This window comes from Vombatus ursinus, unplaced genomic scaffold, assembly GCF_900497805.2.
Source record: "Vombatus ursinus unplaced genomic scaffold, bare-nosed wombat genome assembly UNPS02014932.1, whole genome shotgun sequence".
NCBI lineage: Eukaryota > Metazoa > Chordata > Mammalia > Diprotodontia > Vombatidae > Vombatus > Vombatus ursinus.
The window spans coordinates 8733632-8755777 of NW_020954710.1; the positions used below are offsets into that span (position 1 = coordinate 8733632).

The following is a 22146-nucleotide window of genomic DNA, read 5'->3' on the forward strand; positions in this document are numbered from 1 at the left end:
GCTTGAAGACCCTCCCATTACCCCCCACCCTCATTCAAGTTTGAGATAGTTTTAATGGTTAGGAAGCTTTTGTTATGTAAGAAGTTAATTCAATTAAATCACATTCAACCACCCTCAATGTATAAGGCTCATGGCGCCATGTTGAGCGAGGCCTTGATTGGCCTTTTGAAAGCAATGCAGTACCTGCTAAAAGGGCATGGATGTTCAGTCCTCTGTCCTGATCCACAGGACTGCATACGTCCATCATATAGGCGTGGCTCGGGTTGTCTGCTGAGTCAGCACTGAAATCCATGAGGACCACTCCACATACCGTGAGAATGATGCCCCATTTATGATTACTGACAGTGTCTGCCAGAGCTAGGCCAATGTCTCTCCCATTCAGTAAAAGTGAAAGCCCCAGGAGTGCACCTAGAACACAAGAAGGAAAAAAGATCCTGGTGAGTCAACCAGGAGAAGGCATTAACCGGCCACTTTGAACTAAAACCTAAGCCCCAGGTTGCTGTTGGCTCAGCAACATGCCCTTGGGTAACGCCAGGTGCAGCCTTTTGGAATTGTGAAAATGACTTAATGACTTAGCATATTCTTTCATGTAAGAAATAGGTTTGCCATCTATGGTGGGAGACTTAGTCCTCTAGAGCAGTGCTTCTTAAACTCAACCCATGGGTTGTGACCTACAGTTTAAGAAGTGCTGAAGGGGTAGTGAGTGGAAAAAGTTTAAGAAGCTCAGGTCTACAGGGCCAAGTCATGGAAAAATCCTACCTTGTCCTGTAGTCAAGGAGGTGTACCAATATAAGCTACATTTACAGGGTAGGGATGAGCCCTTCTACGTGATTTACATCTCAGCCCAGGAGAGTGTATAAAGGTGAAAACACAAAAGTCAAACTAGCTGCTCCCTGAGTAAGGCAGGTGAGGATTCCCTGCACAGCTGCTTTCATCACCAGGTTAGGCTTTTCTGAAATCAAGGGGTTGATCCTTGGGGATCCTTGGGGAGTCAAAGGGTGGGGAATTAAAATAGCAAAAGCACAAACCTATAGCCAGCACCAGGATGAAAGGCCGTCTCCTTCCAAACTTTGAAGTGCACCTATCGCTCCAAGCACCCAACAAAGGCTGCAGTAGGAAGCCTGCAACAGGAAAGGTGGCCGTGGTTATCACTAGTATTCACATCTGGCACCCAAAAGAGCTGGTGAGAAGGAGAGACAGACAGAGACACAGAGACATATTCAGAGAGACAGGGAGAAAGACAGAGCCAGTGACACACAGAGAGAAACAGAGACACATATACACATACACAGACAGAGAGACAGTGAGACAAAGACATGGAGAGAAAGACAGAGAGGGAGAGAAACAGACGTTGAGAGAAACAGAGACAATGAAAAAGAAAGAGACACAGAAACAGAGAAAAAAAGACACAGAGACAGACAGAGACAGAAAGAGAGAGAGAGAGAGAAATCATTTTAGAACCTGCCCTAAAATATTTTCCTGGGGAGAAAAAATTCATACACAGGTAAGTAAACTAAATAGAAAGTAACTGTAAAAGGAAATAATACTAACAGTAGGAGGTAGGATAGGGGTGGGACAGAATTAGGAAAGGCCTTGGTGTAAGAGGTCATACTTGAGTTGTGTTTTAAAGAACCATGTAGCTTCTAGGCAGCTGGGTGGTACAGAGAATAGCGCACTGGACCTTGTGCCAAGAAGACCTGAATTCAAATCCTGCCTCAGATCATTCCTAGCTATGTGACCCTAGCCAAGCCAATTAACCTGCCTCAGATCCCCCATCTGAAAGTGACGATGATAAAAATAATACCTATCTCCCAGGATTGTTGTAAGAAAAAAATAACATTTGTAAAGTGCTTTGGAAACCTTAATGCTAGTTATTTTGATTATTATTTTGAGAGGATGGGTGAAAGGAACACCTGGAATGTCAGTCAGTAGGGAAACCATGAGCTCTGGAATCAAGAGGATTCTCTCAGGATTCCTTTAAAGTCTCTACTTAGCCTCGTGTCAGTAGTCACCCTATGCAGCTGTGACAGCTCAGAGGATTCCTAGGAATCACTTACTCTCAGGTATCCCACTCCCAGAGAACTTTCATCCCTATTGCTTTGTCTTCCCAAAGTGGTCCGGGATGCCTGTTAGCTGTAAGGCCTCCTAAATTAGTGATCCTTCTCTGGTCTAAATTGAGGACTTTAAAATAGAAAGGGCAGAACCCTCACTTGGTCCACCTTTAGAATGAAACAAAACAAATATAAGCAAGTTTAAGATAGCATGGCATAGCAGACAGAGGGCTAGATCCAGAGCCAGGAAGACCAGGGTTCAAATCCTGCCTCTGACAGAGATGGTCCAGGTGGCACTGGGTGTTAAAAATGACTTTGAAAGACAAGGTGTTTAGTGAGTTCAATGACTGATCCACAGTTCCTCCAATGTAGCACACTATCCACCTCTGTCAGCAGAGGGGTTAACTCAAGATACAAAAAGGCACGTGTATTTTTGGATTAACAATACAGGAGGTGAGACAGGGTGGAATAGAATCAAGAAAGGCCTTAGTGGAGGAGCTCACATTTGCATTGTGTTGTGCAGAATCTAATGTATTGAACTGGGCAGCCACTATAGGGATTTGTTTTCCTTGACTGCATATTTGCTAAAAAAAAAAACCCCAAAAAAACCAATTTGGGCAAAAGATTGGAGGGGAAAAGTGATTGGGCTGTAGAAAAAAGAAAAGAAAAAGAAAAGAGGGCCACTGAAACATTCTTTAATGCCTTTTTTCCCCCCACAAAGCATGAAAAGAGAACAGACGGAAATGGAACATAGACCAGCAGGACAGCTTTGAAAGTGACATGTTGAATTTATTATTGATTATGTAATACTATATTTAGTTTATTATATAAATTATATATTACATACAATCATATAAAGTATATAATATATGATCATATTAATTATATATTATATAACAAAATCATAGAAATTATATAATTATATCATAATATATAATGTATTATTATATTGTGATATGCGTCTAATTTATTGATATAATTATATATAGTGCATACCTTCAATGATTACATATTATGCTGCAATGATATTATAATTATATAATATATGATAATATAATTATATGCAATATAATAATGTATTATATAAATTATATATTGGATTTGTTACATAAAAGGAATAGCAAGCTCTACCTAATAAGAGATTTATAGTTCTATGTGCAAACCTCTTTACCTATTTGACTTTATATGTGGAAATGTTCATTTTATTGGGTGTTTGTTAAGTTCGGAATTTAAAAATACTTTTTTAAAAAAGACTGTTATACAGAAACTGTTTGGTCTTGTCTGGACAAAACAAAACTTAATTCAGGACAATACAAATTAAAAGCTGAAAGGGACTTAAAACACAGAGCTGCAGGAGACCATCTTGACCAGCCACCTCATTTGAAAGAAGAGAAGCTTGGGGCAGCTAGGTGACGCAGTAAATAGAGCTCCAGCCTTGAAGTCAGGAGGACCTGAGTTCAAATCCGGCCTCAGACACATGACACTTACTAGCTGTGTGGCCCTGGGCGAGTCATTTAGCCCCAATTGCCAAAAAAAAAAAGCTTAAGCCCAGAGTGCTATAGGTACTAAATAGCAGAATCAGGTTTTGAACACAGAACCTGTGATTTCAAAGCTAATGTTCTTTACACTGTCTTTTGCTGCCTTTTCTTGCTGTTTTCCTTTTTCTCAGGACCCAGATTTGTCTTCTACTAGCTATGAGATCTTGGGCAAGTCATTTGGTCTCTGGGGGCCTCAGCTGTCAAAACTGTCAAATGAGGCAGTAAGACAAGTTGATGTATCAGATCTTTTTCAGCCCTAAATCTAATGATTCCACATCTTCAGCAGAACCCCCAGGTCATGACATCAGAGCTCGAAGGAATCTTAGACAGAGCTTTGCTATGCTGATGATTCTCAGGCCTATTTATCTAGCCCTAAACTCTCCTGACCTCCAGTCTTGCATTTCCATCTGTCTATCTGGTCATCTTGGATGTCCGATGGACACCTCAAACTCAATGTGTTCAGAACAGAACTTGCTAGCTTCCCCCCAATCCCTGACCTCTTCCAAACTTCTCTAGAAGACCACCATATTCCCAGTCACCCCAGCTTGCATCTAGGGGTCATCCTTGATTCCTCACTCTCCGACCCCTCCCCCTCCCCCACCCTTATAGAATCTGTTGCCAAGTCTGAATAAACATTTCTATTGTTGTTCAGTCATTTTTCAGCTGTGTCTGATTCTTTGAGGCTCCATTTGGGGTTTTCTTGGCAGAGATACTGGAGCGGTTTTCCATTTTCTTCTCCAGCTCTTTTTACAGATGAGGAAACTGAGGCAAATAGGGTGAAATGACTTGCCCAGGGTCACACAGTTACTAAGTGTCTGAGGGCAGATTTGAATTCAGGAAGATGAGCCTTCCTGACTCTAGGTCCGATGCTCAATGCACTATGGTGCCACCTGCCCCTTAAGCATTTCTACCTTCATAACATCTCTTGCCTATGCGCCCTTCTCTCCTCTGGCACTCTCATCCCCTGGTGCAGGACTGCTGACTGCTTTCCTACCTCAAGTATCTCCCCACTCTAGTTCATCCTTCATGCAGCTATGAAAGTCATCTAAGGCACAAGTCTGGTCCTTATTCGATAAACTCCAGTTTCTCCTTATTGCCTCCGGGATCAAACAGAAAACCCTCTGTTTGGCTCTGTTTGGCTCCCTCCTGCCTTTCCAGTCTCCTCACTCCCCCTCCACACAGTCGGTGATGCAGCCACACTAGCCTCCTGGCTCTGCCTTTCACAGACACTCCGTCATCTCCAGGCACTGGCCATTTCCAGTGACTATTCCCTTGGTCTGGATGGCTTCCTAACATCTCCGCCTCCTGGCTTCCCTGGCTTCCTTCCAGCCCCAGCTAAAATCCCACACTCTACAAGAAGATGCTCTCAATCTCCCTTCTTGCTAGTGACTTCCCTTTGTGATTATTTCCAATTTACCTGTCTATAACTGATTTGTAAAAAGTTGTTTTCATGTTTTCTGTCTCATTAGATTGGAAGTTTCTTGAGGGCAGGAACTTCCCCCCTTGCCTGTCACACCTGCTTGAAGCCAAAGGGGCAGGGACTGTTTTTGCCTTTCTTTGCATCCCCAACACTTAGCACAGTGCCTGGCACACAGCAGGCGCTTACTAAATTTTTGTTGACTTGATTTGGTCCCATCCCATCATTGACAAACATGACAAAGCTAGAATCAGAATAGAGTTGGAAAAGACCTCAAAGGTCACTGAAGGCATATTACATAAAATACTGGGCTTCTCAGGAAGATCTGGGTTCAAATCTCATCTCTGATACTTATTTAGCTATGTGATTCTAGACAAGTCGCTTTAAATCTCTGAGCCTAGGTGGCGTCATAATGGATAGAGCACCCCACCTGGAGTCAGGAAGACTCCTCTTCTTGAGTTCAAATCTGGCCTCAGACACTTTCTAGCTATATGACCCTGGACAAGTCTCTTAACCCTGTGTGCCTCAGTTTCCTCATCTGTAAAAATAAGCTGGAGAAGGAAATGGCAAACCACTCCAGTAACTTTGTAGAGAACCCCAAATGGAGTCACAAAGAGTTAGACACACACACACACACAAAGAGTTGGAGACAACTGAAATGACTGAATAACAATTACCACAAAATGGAGATAATGATGCATGTAGTACCTAGTCAAAGGGTTAAGAGCCATGAGATGACGTGTATGGTAAATGTATGTATGTAGTACAGGTGATAAGGGTAGCTAGGTCATGCAGTGGATAGAGCACTGGGCTTAGAATCAGGAAGACTCAGTTTCATGAGTTCAAATATGGCTTCAGACACTTACTGGCTGTGTGACCTTGGGTAAGTCACTTAACCCTGTATGCCTCAGTTTCCTCATCTGTAAAAATGAGCTGGAAAACGAAATGACAAACCACTCTAGTATCTTGACCAAGAAAACCCCAAAATGGGGTAATGACGAGTTGGATACAACTGAACAACAAAATACAGATATCATAGCGTATATAAACTGCTTGGCATATATTAAATCATGATATAAACATCAGCTATTATAATTATCTTTACCATTGTGACCTTGGGTAATAATAATAACTAGAATTTATATGGCACTTGAAGGTTTGCAAAGTGATTTGGGAATATTATCTCATTTCATCTTCACAATAACCTGGGAGGTAGATGTTATTTTTATCTCCATTTTACAGATGAGGAAACTGAGGCTGAGAGAGTGACTTGTCCAGGGTCATAGTTGGTAAATGTTTGCGGCACAATTTGAACTCAGGTCTTCCTGACTCCAAGTCTAGCATTCTATCCATTGCGCCACCTACCTGCCTAGGGCAAGTCCCTTCACCAAGGTCTGGAGTTCAAGTCGAGGTGGCTTGACCAGATGACCTCTGAGGTCTCTTGCCCCTCCATCTTTGATGCCATGACCACAGGTTAACCTGAGCTGGGCATCATCAATGGAGAGTTTGTTGTTGTTTGGTCACTTTCAGTCACATCCAACTCTTAGTGACCCCACATGGGCTTTTCTTGGCAAAGATACTGGAGTGGTTTGCAGTTTCCTTCTCCAGCTCATTTTACAGATGAGGAAACTGAGACCCAAAGAGGTGAAGGGACTTGCTCAAGGTCCCAAAGGGAGTAAGAAGCAGAAATGGAATTTGAACCCAAGTCCCTGCATCCAGGGCGGGTACTTTCCCCACTATGTTATTAATAATCACATAGCTCCCTCTACCATGAATACAGACTCATTTATCTGTGTGCACACATATACATCCATCCATCCATACATATATATGCATAAATGCAGTGTAATTATAAAAGCAGCTAGCTAGGCAGTCCAGTGGGTAGAGCACTGGACTTGGAGTCAGGAAGACCTGAGTTCAAATCCTGTCTCAGACATTTATTATGTGGCCCTGGACAAATCACTTAATTTCTCTCAGTCTTAGTTGACTCTTCTGTAATACAGGGATCATAATAGCACCTACTTCACTGAGTTGTTATCAAGATTAAACAGGGTGACACCATCCTCCTAGTCCATCCTCCCAGTCCCTCAGGTTCACAGCCAAGGGGTCATCTTGAACTCGTCTCTGTCTCTGTCTCTGTCTCTCTCTCTCTCACACACACACACACACACACACACACACACACATCCATGTTGTTGCTAAGGTCTGCCAATTTCACCTTTGCAGAATCTCAAATACATCTCCTTCTCTCCTCTGACCCTGCCACCATCCTGGTCCAGGCTCTCATCACCTCACACCTGGACTATTGCAATAGCCTGATGGTGGGTCTGCCTGCCCCAGGTCTGTCCCCATTCTAATCCATCCTCCCTTCAGCTCCTAAAGGGATTTTCCTAAAGTTCAGATCACTACTCAATAAACTCCAGTAACTTCCTATAGCCTCTAGAATAAAATACAAAATACTTTGACATTCAAAGCCCTTCACAACCTGGGCCCCTCCTACCTTTCCAGGCTTTCTGTACTTTCCTCCCCAACATGTACTCTCCCATCCAGGCTCCCTGGCTACTCCATGAACAAGACACTCTACCTCTTGGCTCCAGTATTTTCTCTGGCTGTCCCCCATGCCTAGAATACTCTCCCTTCTCCATTCTGACTACTGACTTCCCTGGCATCCTTCAAGTATCAACAATAATCCCATCTTTTACTGGAAGCCTTCCTCAACCCTCCTTAATTCTAGGACCTTCCTTCTGTTAATTATTTCCTATTTATTCTGTATATAACTTGCTTTGCATATATTTATTTGCATGTCTCCCCTCTCCCATTAGACTGTAAGCTCTTTGAAGGTAGGGACTACCTTTTGCCTCTTTTTGTATCCCCAGTGCTTAGCACAGTGCCTGGCACAGAGTAGACACTTGATGATTATTGATTGATTAATTAATACACACAAAGCTTTGCAAACTTTAGAATGCTGTATAAATATGTTAGCTATTGCCATTATTGTATGAGACCTGAAGATACCAGAAGAATATTGGAAATTAATAGTTACCTAGAATTGGACTGATGAACCAGACCATGCTATAGAGCTCATCAGGGAGCCCCATCTGGAGCAGTACGGGGGTCACGTACGCTGTCTCCATGGCGTAGCTGAACTCAATTCCAAAGAGGATGCAGCCATTGAACAGCAGCTCCCGGAAGGACCTCTGGGGGTGCAGGTCTCCAAAGTCAATCAGGTCTATAGGACAGGGTGTGTTTGGAGGTGGGGGTGGAGAGGGCCGGATATGCTTCCTCCTCTTAGGGTGTCTCTTAAAGTTGTTGGCCCGATGACTGATGTGCCGAGTCACGGTTCCTGTGTACCTGGAGACCTGTGACCTCCAGAATTCCTGAGAAGTCAATGTAGGGAAGAGAACCTCACTTGGAGGAGGGGTCCCAGTCGTAGGAGGGATCATCCTAGGAAATGAAGGTCAGTGGACGTTCCTGTGGGAAAGAGAAGTCAGATGTGTGCACTGGCATCCCTCTACCTAGCCATCCATCCATCCATCCATCCATCCATCATATATCTATTCCTCCCTGCCTCCATCCATCCATCCATTCAGTCATTCCTCCCTGCCTCCATCCATCCATCCATCCATCCATCCATCCATCCATCCATCATCTATCTATTCCTCCCTATCTCCATCCATCCATCCATTTCCCACTGCCTCCATCCATCCATAAGTTTATCCATTAGTCAATCAATCCACAAGTATTTATTAAATGCCTTCTGAGTGCCAGACACTGTGCCAAGTGTGGGAGAGACAAAGATAAAAGTGAAACCTTCCATGTCCTCCAGGAATTCACATTCTATTGGGGCAAACAACAGGTACATCCACCTCTGACCCAGCCTGTGGGAGCCTGGGCAAGAGACTCCGCCTCCCTCAGCCCCAGCATCCGCATCTACAAAATGAGGGGGGTTCAACTAGATAGCCTCGGAGGTCCCTTCCAGCTCTTAATTCTAAGTATATGCAAAGTAAATCCAAGGAAATTTTGGGGCGAGGATAGGGGAGCTCTGGCAGCCGAGGATCACTTTCTGAACACAGTATTCTGATCTTCCATGTGCACTGTCCCCTCATGCCTGGAATGCATCTCCTCTTCACCTCTGCTTCCTACAAAAGGCCTTTTATAATCCTCCCAGTTCCTAGGGCCACCCCCAAAGCTGCATATTTATCTTGCATTCACTTCTCTGTGAATGTGGTGGCTCTTCCCTTGTTCCACTTCCGTGGGTATATCCCCACGGACTAATCTAGAACAGTGTCCTGCAGACACCTAATACTTGTTCATGGATTGATTGATCAAGAAAATTCTCAAGTCAGCAGGAACTTCTTATGTTTTCATCTTGAAATTTAACTTGTCTGAGTAATTTCCAATATTCCCCTGTAGTGTTCCTTTATTCCTTTTAAGTTAAAAAAAATCTGTTTGTTCATGTTAGAGAGATAGGCAAAATCACAGGCCAGCTGGGAGGGGGAGTATGACATTGAACCACCATGAGGGAAGACCTCATGGGAGGGCTTTGAGCAGGGCCTGGTTGTTGTTGGGGAGGGGGAATTCCTTCAGCTAAGGGTTACGCTGAACGGACCAAGATCACTTTCTACTCTGAGGTTCTGTACGACTCCCAAGATGACAAAGGCAGGTTGAATTGGGCCCTTGTCATCCTTCTCCCATCAACACTGTCCAGGAGCAAAAATGTCAAAAGACAGAGCCTTCAGAGACCTTGTGTGGTCGGATTCAGAGAGCATCTATTTAGTGTTGGAAGGGAGAGGTAGATCCCAGAGGAGGCAAGGATCCTGGACCGAGAGCTGGAGGGGACCTCAAAGATCAGTTAGCCCAAACCCTCTATTTAGTAGATGAGGAAACTGAGGCCCAGGGGATCCAGATGGTTTTTCCATAGCTAGTAAGGATCAGAAGCAGAACTGAAGTCAGGTGTGCCTAGATTCAAGGGAGCCACTCAATCCACTACTTTGCATCGATCTGTAATCGAGTTCACCTTTCTCTGATGGTTCCGTAGAAAAGGAATACAGGAGACAACCCAGAGAAAGAAGTTTAAAAAGTTAGTTGCGGTGTTGTATCTACCCAAGATTGGGCAAGTTACAAGCAACCATAACATTATCTGGCCGACTGATTTCATTTCAATTCATCATTCAACATTTATTCCTCCCTTCTCCCCACTGCATGTACCCCGCCAAGAGATAGTCTGGCACAGGGACTGTTCCATTATTGTGAGCCTGTTACTGATCAATCAACATTTATTAAATGCCCACTGTGTGCTAGAGACTTATTTATTAAGTCACAGATGTGTCATGATCTGGGCTGATGGAGAGAATTCTTATACTGAGTTTCCCAAACTGACAAAATCCTTCTTGAATCATTTATCTTATGATGAGAGCCATATGTAATTAGTAATAAATTCAATCTTAAAATCATAAAAAGTTCCAATGTTTAATTACATGAGATCATAGCTCTAGGCACCAGTTTAGAAATTGTTAGCCCAGCCCCGTCATTTTATGGAAACAAAAACCTAAAGAAGGGCATGATTTGCCCAAAATCACACAGGCTGGGCCAATGTTCAACCTTAGGTCCCGTGATTCCAAGTTCATTGCTCACTTTGATGTCTTAGTTTCATATCTGAGACCACCATGACTCTTGGCGGTGGCTTTTAAGCATCTCCACATTCCCAACCCGGAAATAGAAATCGAGAAATTCTGTAACAATATGGTGACGTTGTAGAATAAAGTGGCGGCGGTGGTGGTGGTGGTGGTGAGAGGCAGGAGAGTAAGGAGGATTAGAAAGGGCTTAGGAACAGGGATAGGAAGGGGTCCACAGCTTGGACTTACCCCCAGTGATCCTTGAACAACATTTCCTGATGATTCTAGTAGGAAAAAAAATTGTGTGGGATAGTCCAAAACAACCTCTCTGATTCTTTGGGCCTGTCTGAAATCCATAAGGCTTGTTAGCAGCAGGAACTCTCTGCTATAGATACGTCCTTTCTCCTGCCTAATCTCCCCTCCTCCTGCCCTTTCCTGGAATCTTCTATGCCTGGAAACTTCTGAACCCTCCACCTGTATAATCACTGACCAATCACCAGGGCCTCCCTGACTGTGACATCACAGACGTGAAACCAACCAGACATGCCTGTGAGAGAACCCATGCCTTCCTCTAAAACCCAAGGTCCTCACCTGTGTCCTAGAGCTGCTCAGGTGAGGAGGTGAAGGAGGCCCCAAACATCCTACCCATCCATCAGCTAAGGAGAGCAAAAAGAGGATATTGGGAGCCACATTGGAGGGCATGTCTTTTACAGGGTCATGACAAACTAAATCTGTGATCCTAGGGCCCTGACCTCCTGTGGTTCCCTGAAGATGGGGAAATATGGAGTGGAAAGAACAATGAATACGGAGTCCAAGAATTTTTTTATTATTTCAAGCTTTTATTGTCTAGACCAGGGGTGGGGAACCTGTAGCCTCGAGGCTACAGAGCAAAATCAAACAAAGATTTGTTTGTGAAATTTGGATTCAGTCAAAGGGCCACAGTGGAGGACCTAGAGGGCCACATGTGACCTCGAGGCCTCAGGTTCTCCACCCCTAGTCTAATCTGACTCCTTGCTGTAAATCTACTTATAGCCAGTGGTGTGCCAATTGTTAAATTTTCAGTGTGAACATTTATACCTCTGAAATCAGCAAATGCTACAAATCAGGGTTTGATTTATTTTTTGGTCAATTGTCTAGACTTAAGAAAGTGATAGAGAAAATGTTAATAATGATAATTAAACCTACATGTGTCTTATAGTAAATTCCCCTCCACCCCCCCAAAAGCTGGTAGTTAAATGTTTGCCAGCATACCCATGCTTGCAGCACTATGGAAGGACTGCTACCATAGGTAAGATGGTGCTCCCCAGTGCTCTGTCCTTTAGACAACATGAAACCCAGGAAAATGAAGAAATATTTGTTAAGGGAAACAATCACACTGGCATTCTGTGTCAGGTTCTTGTCTCTTTATTTTTTTATTTTTTTTTATTTTTGGTGAGGCAATTGAGGTTCAGTGACTTGACCAGGGTCATAACAGTTAGTAAGTGTCAAGTGTCTAGGCCAGATTTGAACTCAGATCCTCCTGACTACAAGGCTGGAGCTCTATCCACTGCGCCACCTAGCTGCCCCTCTTGTCTCTCTAATCAATATTTTAATTTCGCTGGAAGAGTGAGTCCTTCACAGGGCTTACAAAGGACTTTAGAAGTGCGAACTACTATTAATACTAAGACTTGGTCAAAAGATAAATAGCACAGTAAGAGCTCAGGAAAAAGGACAGGTCAAACAAGAGAATAGATACAAAGCACTTTGCAAACCGTAAAGTACTACAAAATGCTGTCTATTATTATCCTGGGTTCAAATCGTGAAAGGAGGTCCTGGGTTCAAATCCCACTCTGACCTAAGCTGCGTGTAATCTGCCTGAGCATCACCCTTCAAATTCTCTATCCTTTCCCTTTAGAGAAAGCTGTCCAGCCTCTAAGCAATGACGGAAATTTCCTTTGTGTCATGGTTTTATAAAGGAGTTGGAAGGGTCCAGTTGAACCCCCTCATTTTATGTGTGAGTCAGCTGAGGCCAGGAGAGATGGAAGGCTCTTCTCTAGGTTACATAGGGATTATAGGATGAGGCAGAGTTAAAAGGGACATCAGAAATCAGAGTCTAACCCTTTCCCTTCGTGGATGGGGAAACTGAGTCTGGCTAAAGAGCTTCCCTAACATCATAGAGCTATGAAGGGACAGAATGGGGCTTTGAACCTAGGTTCTCTGATTCAAAGCCCAGCTGTTCTGTACTGGAAAAGCAATGGCAGGTCAGTGATTTGCCCAGGCTCTCAGAGCTCGTGAGAGTCCCAAGCAGGACTTGAATCTAGCTCTTCTCGACTCCAAGGCTGGGTCTCTCTCTGTTATTCCCAGTGCTGCCTTTCCTTATGGGGAGTAACACTTGTAAATTACTCCAAAGTCAATTAATCAGTCAGTCAACTAGCATCTACTAAGCACCTTCTATGTGCCAGGCATTGTGCTAAGTGCTGAGGATACAAAGAAAGGCAAAAAAATCCCCAAAAAACAAAAACCCAACTATTGCTGCTCTCAAGGAACTCCCAGCTTAACAGAGTATCTATTTTCACCTTTTTTCCAAAACTAGTTATAAATTTTGGAAGTAAGTGCCACTGTGACTGTATATCTTTATCGTCAGAATTATTTAATCATGAGAAACAAGTGAATAGAGAGGAGACAGGTTCAAATCCTGCCTCTGACATAAGCTGAGTGGCCTCAAGTAATAATAATAATAATAGTAATAGTTATTATTATTATTATTATAGATAGCATTTATATAGCACTTACTATGTACCAGGAACTGTGTTAAGGGCATAACAGATATTATCTCATTTGATCCTCACAACAACCTTGGGGATATAGGTGTAATTATTAATCTCATTTTACAGTTGAGGAAACTGAGGCAAACTGAAGTTAAGTGACTTGCCCAGGGTCACACAGCTAATAAGTGTCAGAGTCTGGATTTGAATTCAGATCAGGCCCAACACTCTATCCATTGTGCCACCTAGCTGCCATGATTATACTAGACCTCACTGAACCTCAATTTCCTCATCTATAAAAATGTTGATAATAATGATAATACATATGTAGTAGTTATGTCACTAGATTATTGTGGGGATTCAATAAGGTAACACTGAAAAACTTTCAAAACCCTAAAGTGCTACATTAATATTATATTAATAGTATATAATAATTATATGATATAATAATAAATTCATACTAATACCAGATGCTAGAGTCCTGATCTCTAGGGGGCATGAAGCATCTTTTCTATAATTTGTACACAAATACTTCCCAAATCCTCATTCCAGACTTTTTCTGCCAAGGTTGAATCCCTTTTTTGTCCCATCCTTATCATCCATTATGGAAAGAATCATGAGAAACTAGGCTTTGAGGTAAATGAAACCTCAGAGAACATCTAATCTGTTGTCCAGCATTTTACAAATGAAGAAACTGAGGCCCATACAGATGCGACTCGCTCAAAGCCATATGAGATGAGGCACTGAGCTAGGATTTGAACCTGGGTCCTTCAACTCAAATCCATCACATTCCAAGGTGCCACACTGCCTTCCGCTAGAGAAGGCTACCTAGAAAAAGTATTGGAGCTAGGGAAGACCCAGGGAGCTGTCTCGCAGACCAGAAGTTTAGAGACCCTAGATGTACATTCTGATCGCAGCTCTGTAACTGATGGGTTTGGAGATCTTAGACAAGGCACTTACCCTGTTCCCATTGCGAAACAAGGATGGAGCTAGACTCAAGGAATGGGTACTTGCTAAGCCATATGGAATCATAGATTTTGAGCTGGGAGGAATATCTAAGGTTATTTATTCCAGAGGTATGAACATAGGGCTGGCAACTCTCCCAGTGCCACCTGGACAAGATTAAAATGTAATTGGGAAATATTTTAAAAAATAAATAAAAATACAATAGAACATAGATAATGTTCATCTGTGGTTTTCAAAGTCTGTATGCAGTAGGTAGAGCACTGGCCCTGGAATCAGAAAGATCCGAGTTCAAATCCGATGTCAGGCACTTACTAGCTGTGTGACCCAGGGCAAGTCACAACTGGGGGATTGCCTCCAAAATCCAAAACAAAATCGAAGTCAGTATGCAACAGGGTGTTCATGGTTTGGTGGCCCCATTTCTATTTGAGTTTGACACTCCTGATGTCATCCAGCTCTTTCATAAGGGGAAGATGAGGAAATTGATGCCCAGCAAGGTTAGGATACTTGCCCACAAAGGAAGTGAAAGAGCCAGGATTTACACCCACTTCCTCTGACCCCAAACCCATGGCTGTTGATTTAAGAGAACTGCCCCCCCTCAATGGGCCTTAATCCTTCAACCTGACAATCAGGAGCTGTGTCTTCAGTTTCTTCCCATCCTATGATATTTGCCACTACCTCCTCCCCCCAAAAATATTTTCCGCATTGATCAGTTTCATTTTCAGACATCAGTGGCTCTCATGACCATATGGGAGATTTATCTGGATCAGATTAATAATAATGCCAGTAAGAAATAAAAATGGCGCAGCTAGATGACTCAATGGATAAAGCACTGGGCCCGGAGTCAGGAACACCTGAGTTGAGATGTGGCCTCAGATACTTACCACCTGTGTCACCCTGGGCAAGTCACTTAACCCTGTTTAACTCAATTTCTTCATTTGTAAAATGAGCTGGAGAAGGAAATGGCAAACCAAGCCCAAATGGGGTCACGAAGAGTCAGACAGGACTGAAAAGACTAAAGAAAACAAGACAGGAATAAAATTATCCAACGTCTTTTCAGAAGCCACATCCAGTGGACATGCGGCCTTTCGTAGGAGGGAGGCAGGGACAGCCACATGCCTTGCCTCCACTCTCCTTTCTCAGTAAGCAAAGCTCTTCAGGCCCTCAGCTCCACCCTTTCTCCACCCTAGCCCTCCTTGCCTTTCACTAGTCCACCCTTCCCTCATATTCCCCAGCCTGTTTGGCAAAGGGTCAGATCCTTGAGTCTTTTCCAACTTCTTATGGGTTGACAGCATTCTTTGGTTTCTTCCAATAGTATTTGAATTTTAAGTCAGATTTGTAGTTACTGATTTTAAAAGGCTTCTTTAAAAAAAAAATAGGCATTATCAAACTTACAGGGAAATATGGAGGCATGGAAGTTTCTAAGTACCCGACATTAAGCTAGATAATTATCGTTATAATCATGTTAATATGATTATAATAAAACAATATTGTCATCACTAACATTGCTATCCTAATATAAATCATTATTATATCAATCACATATTATTATGAATCATAAAATATTATATGATTATAGTATTGCTACATGATATCCATCATTATTATAATTGTATTAACACGAATGTTGTTGTTGGGTCATGTCTGACTCTTCATACCCCATGGACCATAGCATGCCAATACTTTTCATGGGATTTTCTTAGCAAAGATACTGGAATAGTTTGCCATTTCTTTCTCCAGCGAATGAAGACAAGTAGGGTTAAGTGACTTGCCCAGGGTTACACAGCTACTAAGTATCTGAGGCTGGATTTGAACTCAGGTTTTTCTGATTCCAGACCCAGCACTCTATCCATTAGCTGCCTAACATTAATAATATAATAATACTGACCCTATTTTTGTAATTATTAATTAATCACAATAATATGCACTGGTATTACATAATAGAAACAGTGTAGTATAAATGAGCAGGCCTTCCTCAGTCCACTTCTGACAAATACTGGCTGTGTGACCCTGGGCAAGTCCCTTAACCTTTAAGTGCCACCATGCAACTCTCTGAGAAAAAAAGATAATTGAGGTGGCAATCTGCTTTGGTGGAAGGAGTTCCCACAGTGGGAGTTCCACAAAGATGAAACTTGCAGTAATAATAAATCACATCGACATAGTAGTTTAAAGCTTAAAAGCGTCTGCTAAGTGTTTTATGGTACCTTACGGTTTAAAAGCAAGGCTGATCTTCAGAGCCAATGCAGATAATGTTAAAGTTTTTGTTTCACAAACTCAGCTCCTTCCTCTACCTTTCCATTCTTCCTCTCCACGCCCCCATGGCTTTAATTTCCTGGTGTAAAAAATAGTTGTCCCCAGAAGGCTCCCCGTCTCTCCTAGCTGAAGACTTCTGTTCCCAAAGGGCTGCTGGGAGATCTCCCCACTGACAATGATGGCTCTTCTCAGGCGAAGACAGCCAATGAAGTGAGAAGGGTGTGATCCTGCCATGAGAGAGGCTTGGGTTTGACACTTTCCATCTGGGTGAGCCTGTGCAAGGGATCTGACTTGGTGGACCTCGGTCTCCTCATCTGCAAAATGGGGGTTTTAGCAAGAGCTGCTGTGAGGATTCGATAAAATCATCTCTATTTAGTGCTTCGCAAACCTCGAAGCGCTTATAAATGTGAGCTATTATTACCGAACGTTTGAAGGACTGCGAGAGGAAGGGTTGGGACTTGTCTTGCCTGGGTGGAAGCTGCCGTGAGCGCTAGAAGCCAAGAAGCCAAGTTCAGCTCAATGGAAGCACGAACTTCAAATGGACTTGGTTGTGTTGGGAAACGGGGAGCTCCCCCTCACTCACAAAGATTCAACGGCTGCTTCTGGGTGTGTGAGAGAAGGATTCTCTTTCAAGTATGGGTTGCCCTAGATGGTCCTTTACCAGGACCTTAAGACCTCGAGATGGCGGTGCATAGAACGCTAAGCCTGGAGTCAGGAAGTCCTGGGTTCAAATCCAGCCTCAGACATTAGTTAGCTGTGTGATTCTGGGCAAGTCACTTCACCTCTACTTGCCTCAGCTTCCTCATCTGTAGAATGGGGATAACAACAGTACCTCCCTCTCAGGGCCTGTTGTAAGGATCAAATGAGATCATTTGTAAAGTGCTTTACAAATGCTAGTTGTTATTATTATACCAATGCCATGGTCCTTAGATGCCATGATATTTTGTGCTAAACCATTTTAGAAACTCACTAGATTTACACGCAGAGGCCAGATCCTCATGTCAAACAAACAAGAATTTAGGTTGAGCCTAAGTGAAAAAGGAATGTGACCTTGTAATCACAGCATCTACATTCTAATCCCACTTCTGCCCCAAGTCGACCTCTCTATGCCTCAGTTTCCCTATCTGTAAAAGGAAGGGAGTTGGAATTACTCTCTTAAGTTCTCTCCCAGCTCTCATTCTAGGATCCTATGATGAAGTGAGATTTTTATCATTGGGTTACTCTTCTTACTTGGGGATGAATAATAATAGCTAATATAATAATAGCTATATTAATAATAAAGCACTATGTGCTAAGTACTTTACAATTATTATCTCACCTGATCCATCCTCATGACAACCCTGGGAGATAGGTACTATTATTATCATCCCCATTTGACAGATGAGGAAACTGAGGTTAAGCGGCTTGCCCAGGGTCACACAGCTAGTAAATATCTGAGGCTGGATTCCAACCCAGGTCTTCCTGATTCCAGGCCCAGTGCTCTAGCCACTGTACCATCTAGCTAACCTATTGTGATAGGGCGAATATAATGTCCTATGATGATAATAAAACATCCTTACTAGATCAAAGCTATACCTGAGAAAGTTTACTTGAAAAAAGAAACCCTACAGTTTTTCATATTCGAATCTAAGTAAATGGTGGTTGGAGGTGGAAGTGGAAATCCACCACAAATCTAATCAGATTAGAACTAGGCTATCCTGACTTTTTTTTTTTTAAGACCAAACAGAATTCTACATGCTAATTCAGATCAGAAATTCACCTTTTGTCTCCTATTTCAGATCGTCCTCATTAAGCTACCCCAGGAGGCTAGGAGGGGGAGCTGCACACTTTATAGAGCCCAGAAATTGACATCAGGAAGATCTGAGTTCAAATACTGCCCTAGGATACTACTTAACAATTTGATTCTGGGCAGGTCACAGAGCCTCCTCTTCCTTCTCTGGAAAATGAGGTTAACAATAGCACTGACCTCACAGGGTTTTTTATGAGAATCGAATGAGGAACCTATGACAAAGCCCTTTGCAGACCTAGAAATACTAGCTAGTATTCACACAAGCTTTTCCACAATCAACAGGAAACACACTGAAGCCTCTGGCCCCCAAGAGGCCAGACACTTTGGGGAGAACCCTTTCTTAGTGCAAGGAAATCACTGAGCTTATGAAATGCCTTAAGATTTACTGGAGGAAGACAGCATCTCAAACCATATTAATGGAAGTGGGCCACACCTGTGTCTTTTTTTTTTTTTTAATGCTTAAAATTGTCCTGAAAGGAAATTTTGCTTCCATTTCTCTATTTCTTCCCCCACGGTCTCTTCAAACGCAGAAGACCCCCCCTCTGTACCCTCACACTACACCATCACAGGTAATCATTTCACTTGAGTCCCTCCTCCTATGGCCAAGCCTCATTCAAAAGTTCCTTCTTCTAAGAAACCTTTCCCAGACCAGCTCTGGTGCCTAAAGACAGGTGCAGGTAAGATTTGCAAAAGTGGTGACTGTCTGGCTCGTGGGCAGTAGTTCATTTCTCCTTTGGGGACGCCCTGGGTCTTCCAGACACGTCAGTCAATTCACTCCGAGAGTCTCCTGTTTAGCAATCTTTCCTTCTGTCTTGTAGAGCTCTTTGTACCCTTTTTTCTCGGCCTCCCCAATAAATGCTGAGTAATGAGGTCAATAGGAAATCAAAGATAGCCATGAAAGTATCCGGTATTTTAAAGACACTCTTTCTACCTGGAGATAAGTTAAATTGAATTTGGAGACCCGCATGTTTGAAAAATCAGAGATGGGTACACACCTCCACCCCCAACACACACCCTCTTTTTTACCAGCCAAAATCCAGTCTTTCTGCTATTCTTAATTCAAGGAATCACCAAAACTGGATGGCATTTGCTAAGCTCAGCTCTGAGATGCCAGCAAAAGGAGGGGAGTGGTGGAGGTTTGTCTGACTGTCTGTCAAAGGACCCTGGGTGAACTCGAGGTTGCAGGGTTCAAAGCCAGCTTAACCTGGTTAGGGAATGGGGGGAACCTTCTTGCTCCACCAATGGGGCAAGAGCTACAATCTCCCGGCTCCTTCTATCGTTCCATCCCCCCATGACTTTAATTTCCTGGTGTAAAAAACAGCTGTCTCCAGAAGGCTCCTTGTCTCTCCTAGCTGAATATTTCTGCTCAGCAGAGGGCTGCTGGGAGATCTCTCTGCTGACAATGAAATTCATTAGAAATAATCAACAAAGGACAAAGGTGTCCCCCTGCCGAACCTCCAGTCCCCCCTTTTGGGGGTAGCTTTTTCCTGCTCAGGGGCCTAGCTAGGAAGCATCACTCTTCCCCCTGGCATCCTCGGAAGCTTGGGGTGGGGGTGGGGGAAGGTGGTCGGTGCAGTAGGAAATGGTGGTACCTGTGATGAAAGGGGGCAGCATCCCTTCTCAAGAGCTGCTTGATTGACTTGCCTCATCCCAGGCTGTGCTTCCTAGGCCCAGGCTCTGGCTGCTGTCCCTCCTGCAGCATCACCATCTCTCCAGCTCAAGGAGCCTGCGTCGTAGCTGGGGAGGCTGCCGATGACATCACCGCTCTGGTCCTCCTGCCTCTCGGCCCAGGGGAGCTCCTGCAGAAGCATCAGCAGGTCTGGGCCCGGTTCCTTAAAGGGGCAACTGCCAGATGGGAGACGGTGAATCTGGCCGTGTCGGGGCCAGCCACAGAAACCCAGCGACAGGAGCAATAACAATAGTGGTGCTATTGAGGACAAAGCTGTAATTGTGTACGTGTCCGGAGACTGGCAGCCAGAAATCATGGCTCGCTGAGGGCAAGGCATTTAAGCAATGAGCACCTGAGCAACACTAGCCTGAACGTGGGTTGTGGGAGCATGAGACGGGCCACGAAAGATATGGAATTGGATCCTAACAAAAACCTGTACGATATTAATGAAAAACAGGGTTCATCACCCTAGAGTGACTGTGCTAGGGTTAATATTCCTGATTCCAAGAGGAATGTGAAGATTCATAATAGAGGTGAAGGCTTCTGAACCTGAGGTGTGTGAACTCGGTTTTTAAAACAGAGAGAGACAGAGACAGAAACGGAGAGAGAGACAGAGACAGAGACAGAGACAGAGACAGAGACAGAGAGAGACAGAGGGAGACAGAAACATAGACAGAGAGAGACAGAGACACAGAGAGACAGAGGCAGAGAGAAATACAGAGAGAGACAGAGAGACAGAGAGAGACAGAGAGAGAGACAGAGAGATAGAGAGAGGCAGAGAGACAGAGACACAGAGAGACAGAGACACAGAGAGACAGAGGCAGAGAGACAAAGAGACACACACACAGACAGAGAGACAGAGACAGAGACAGAGAGATATGGATGGATAGATGATGCCTAGGTGGATAAATAGGTTGATAGATGGATAGATATAGATTATATATATGAAGACAGATAATGATAACTAGTTCAATATAGTTGGTTCTTTTTGTAATCCTATGTATTTTATACATTTAAAAACATTTTTCTGAGAAGGGGTCCAGAGGCATTACCAGACTGCCCAAGGTTCTAGGATACACTACTAAGATAAAGAACGCTGCTATGAATATTTTCAGAGCACACAACAGGTTAAAAACGAATGAAGGAACTAATGAATGAAAAGGCATTTATTAAGTGCTTACTATGTGCCTAAGTGCTTACAGAAATATTTCTGGAACAAACAGACATTAATTCCCAGAGAAATAACAGAAGATGCCAATCCAGAGCTGCTATTGGATTTGCAGAGTTTGACCAAAAGTGGTTTTGCTCTGGCCGGAGCCTGTGAAATGGTTAAGGTCAAACCATGCAGGAATGAGATGAGAGATCTTTATGTGGTTTCAAGAAATCTAACACAATGAAACTGCCGATTGAATCGAGTGACAGTTAGGAAACTTACTTAGCGTTAATAAAATGAGCAACAGAATGGTTATGTCAAGGGAGACGGTGATTGAAAAGGTAACTTCTCTACAAATCAGAACGTGGAAGGATGGGACAATATCCATGAGCATTGTCTGAAAGGCTTCGCACTGGTGCATGAATTACTAGCAACATTTTTTTTCCTGTTTCTTTTTTTTTTTTTAATTTAATTCTATAGCTAAGTCCTGATTAGTGCAAATAATGAATTTCATGAAGCGGTGGTACTATTCAAAGTTATAATTATATGTAAAGTATCTCAATTTGTTCCAGCCCAATGGAAATACACAATGAAACCTGTCAAAATAATCTATCTTTATTAATTTAACAGAATAGCAAAGGATATGAAAAATGCATTTCTGGTTAATTTGTTACAAAATAATTACAAAATGTATCTGCTATTAGAACAGATGTAAAGAAAATATTAAAAGTATTTTAAAGCACTTTATTTTAAAGTAAAATTAAAAAATTAAAACAAAAATAATTAATGTCATATTTAAAGATAAGCCTACACTGATAATACAATTAAAATGCTGTTATTGCCTTTAAGATATTTTAGCAGCATAGACCCAGGGCTGGGGAACTTTCGGCCTTGAGGCCACATGTGGCCTTCTAGGTCCTCAAATGCGGCCCTTTGACTGAATCCAAACTTCAC

General features: G+C 43.0%; 1 protein-coding gene across 2 annotated transcripts in view; it reads right to left on the reverse strand.

Annotated features, from left to right (window-relative positions):
- The window catches only part of SLC45A1 (solute carrier family 45 member 1), a 45240-nt gene extending 25141 nt beyond the window's left edge, over window positions 1–20099 (reverse strand). For both annotated transcript variants that reach the window (XR_003567490.1, XM_027843814.1), the window contains exons 1-4: window positions 19963–20099; window positions 8050–8477; window positions 1029–1121; window positions 184–408 (exon numbers count right to left, since the gene is read on the reverse strand). Coding sequence is in view for 1 of the 2 variants with exons in the window: in XM_027843814.1 (XP_027699615.1) it covers window positions 184–408; window positions 1029–1121; window positions 8050–8449 (718 nt within the window). In the remaining variant the exon portion in view is untranslated. The remainder of the gene's footprint in view (window positions 1–183; window positions 409–1028; window positions 1122–8049; window positions 8478–19962) is intronic.
- Between the last annotated feature and the right edge of the window lie 2047 nt (window positions 20100–22146).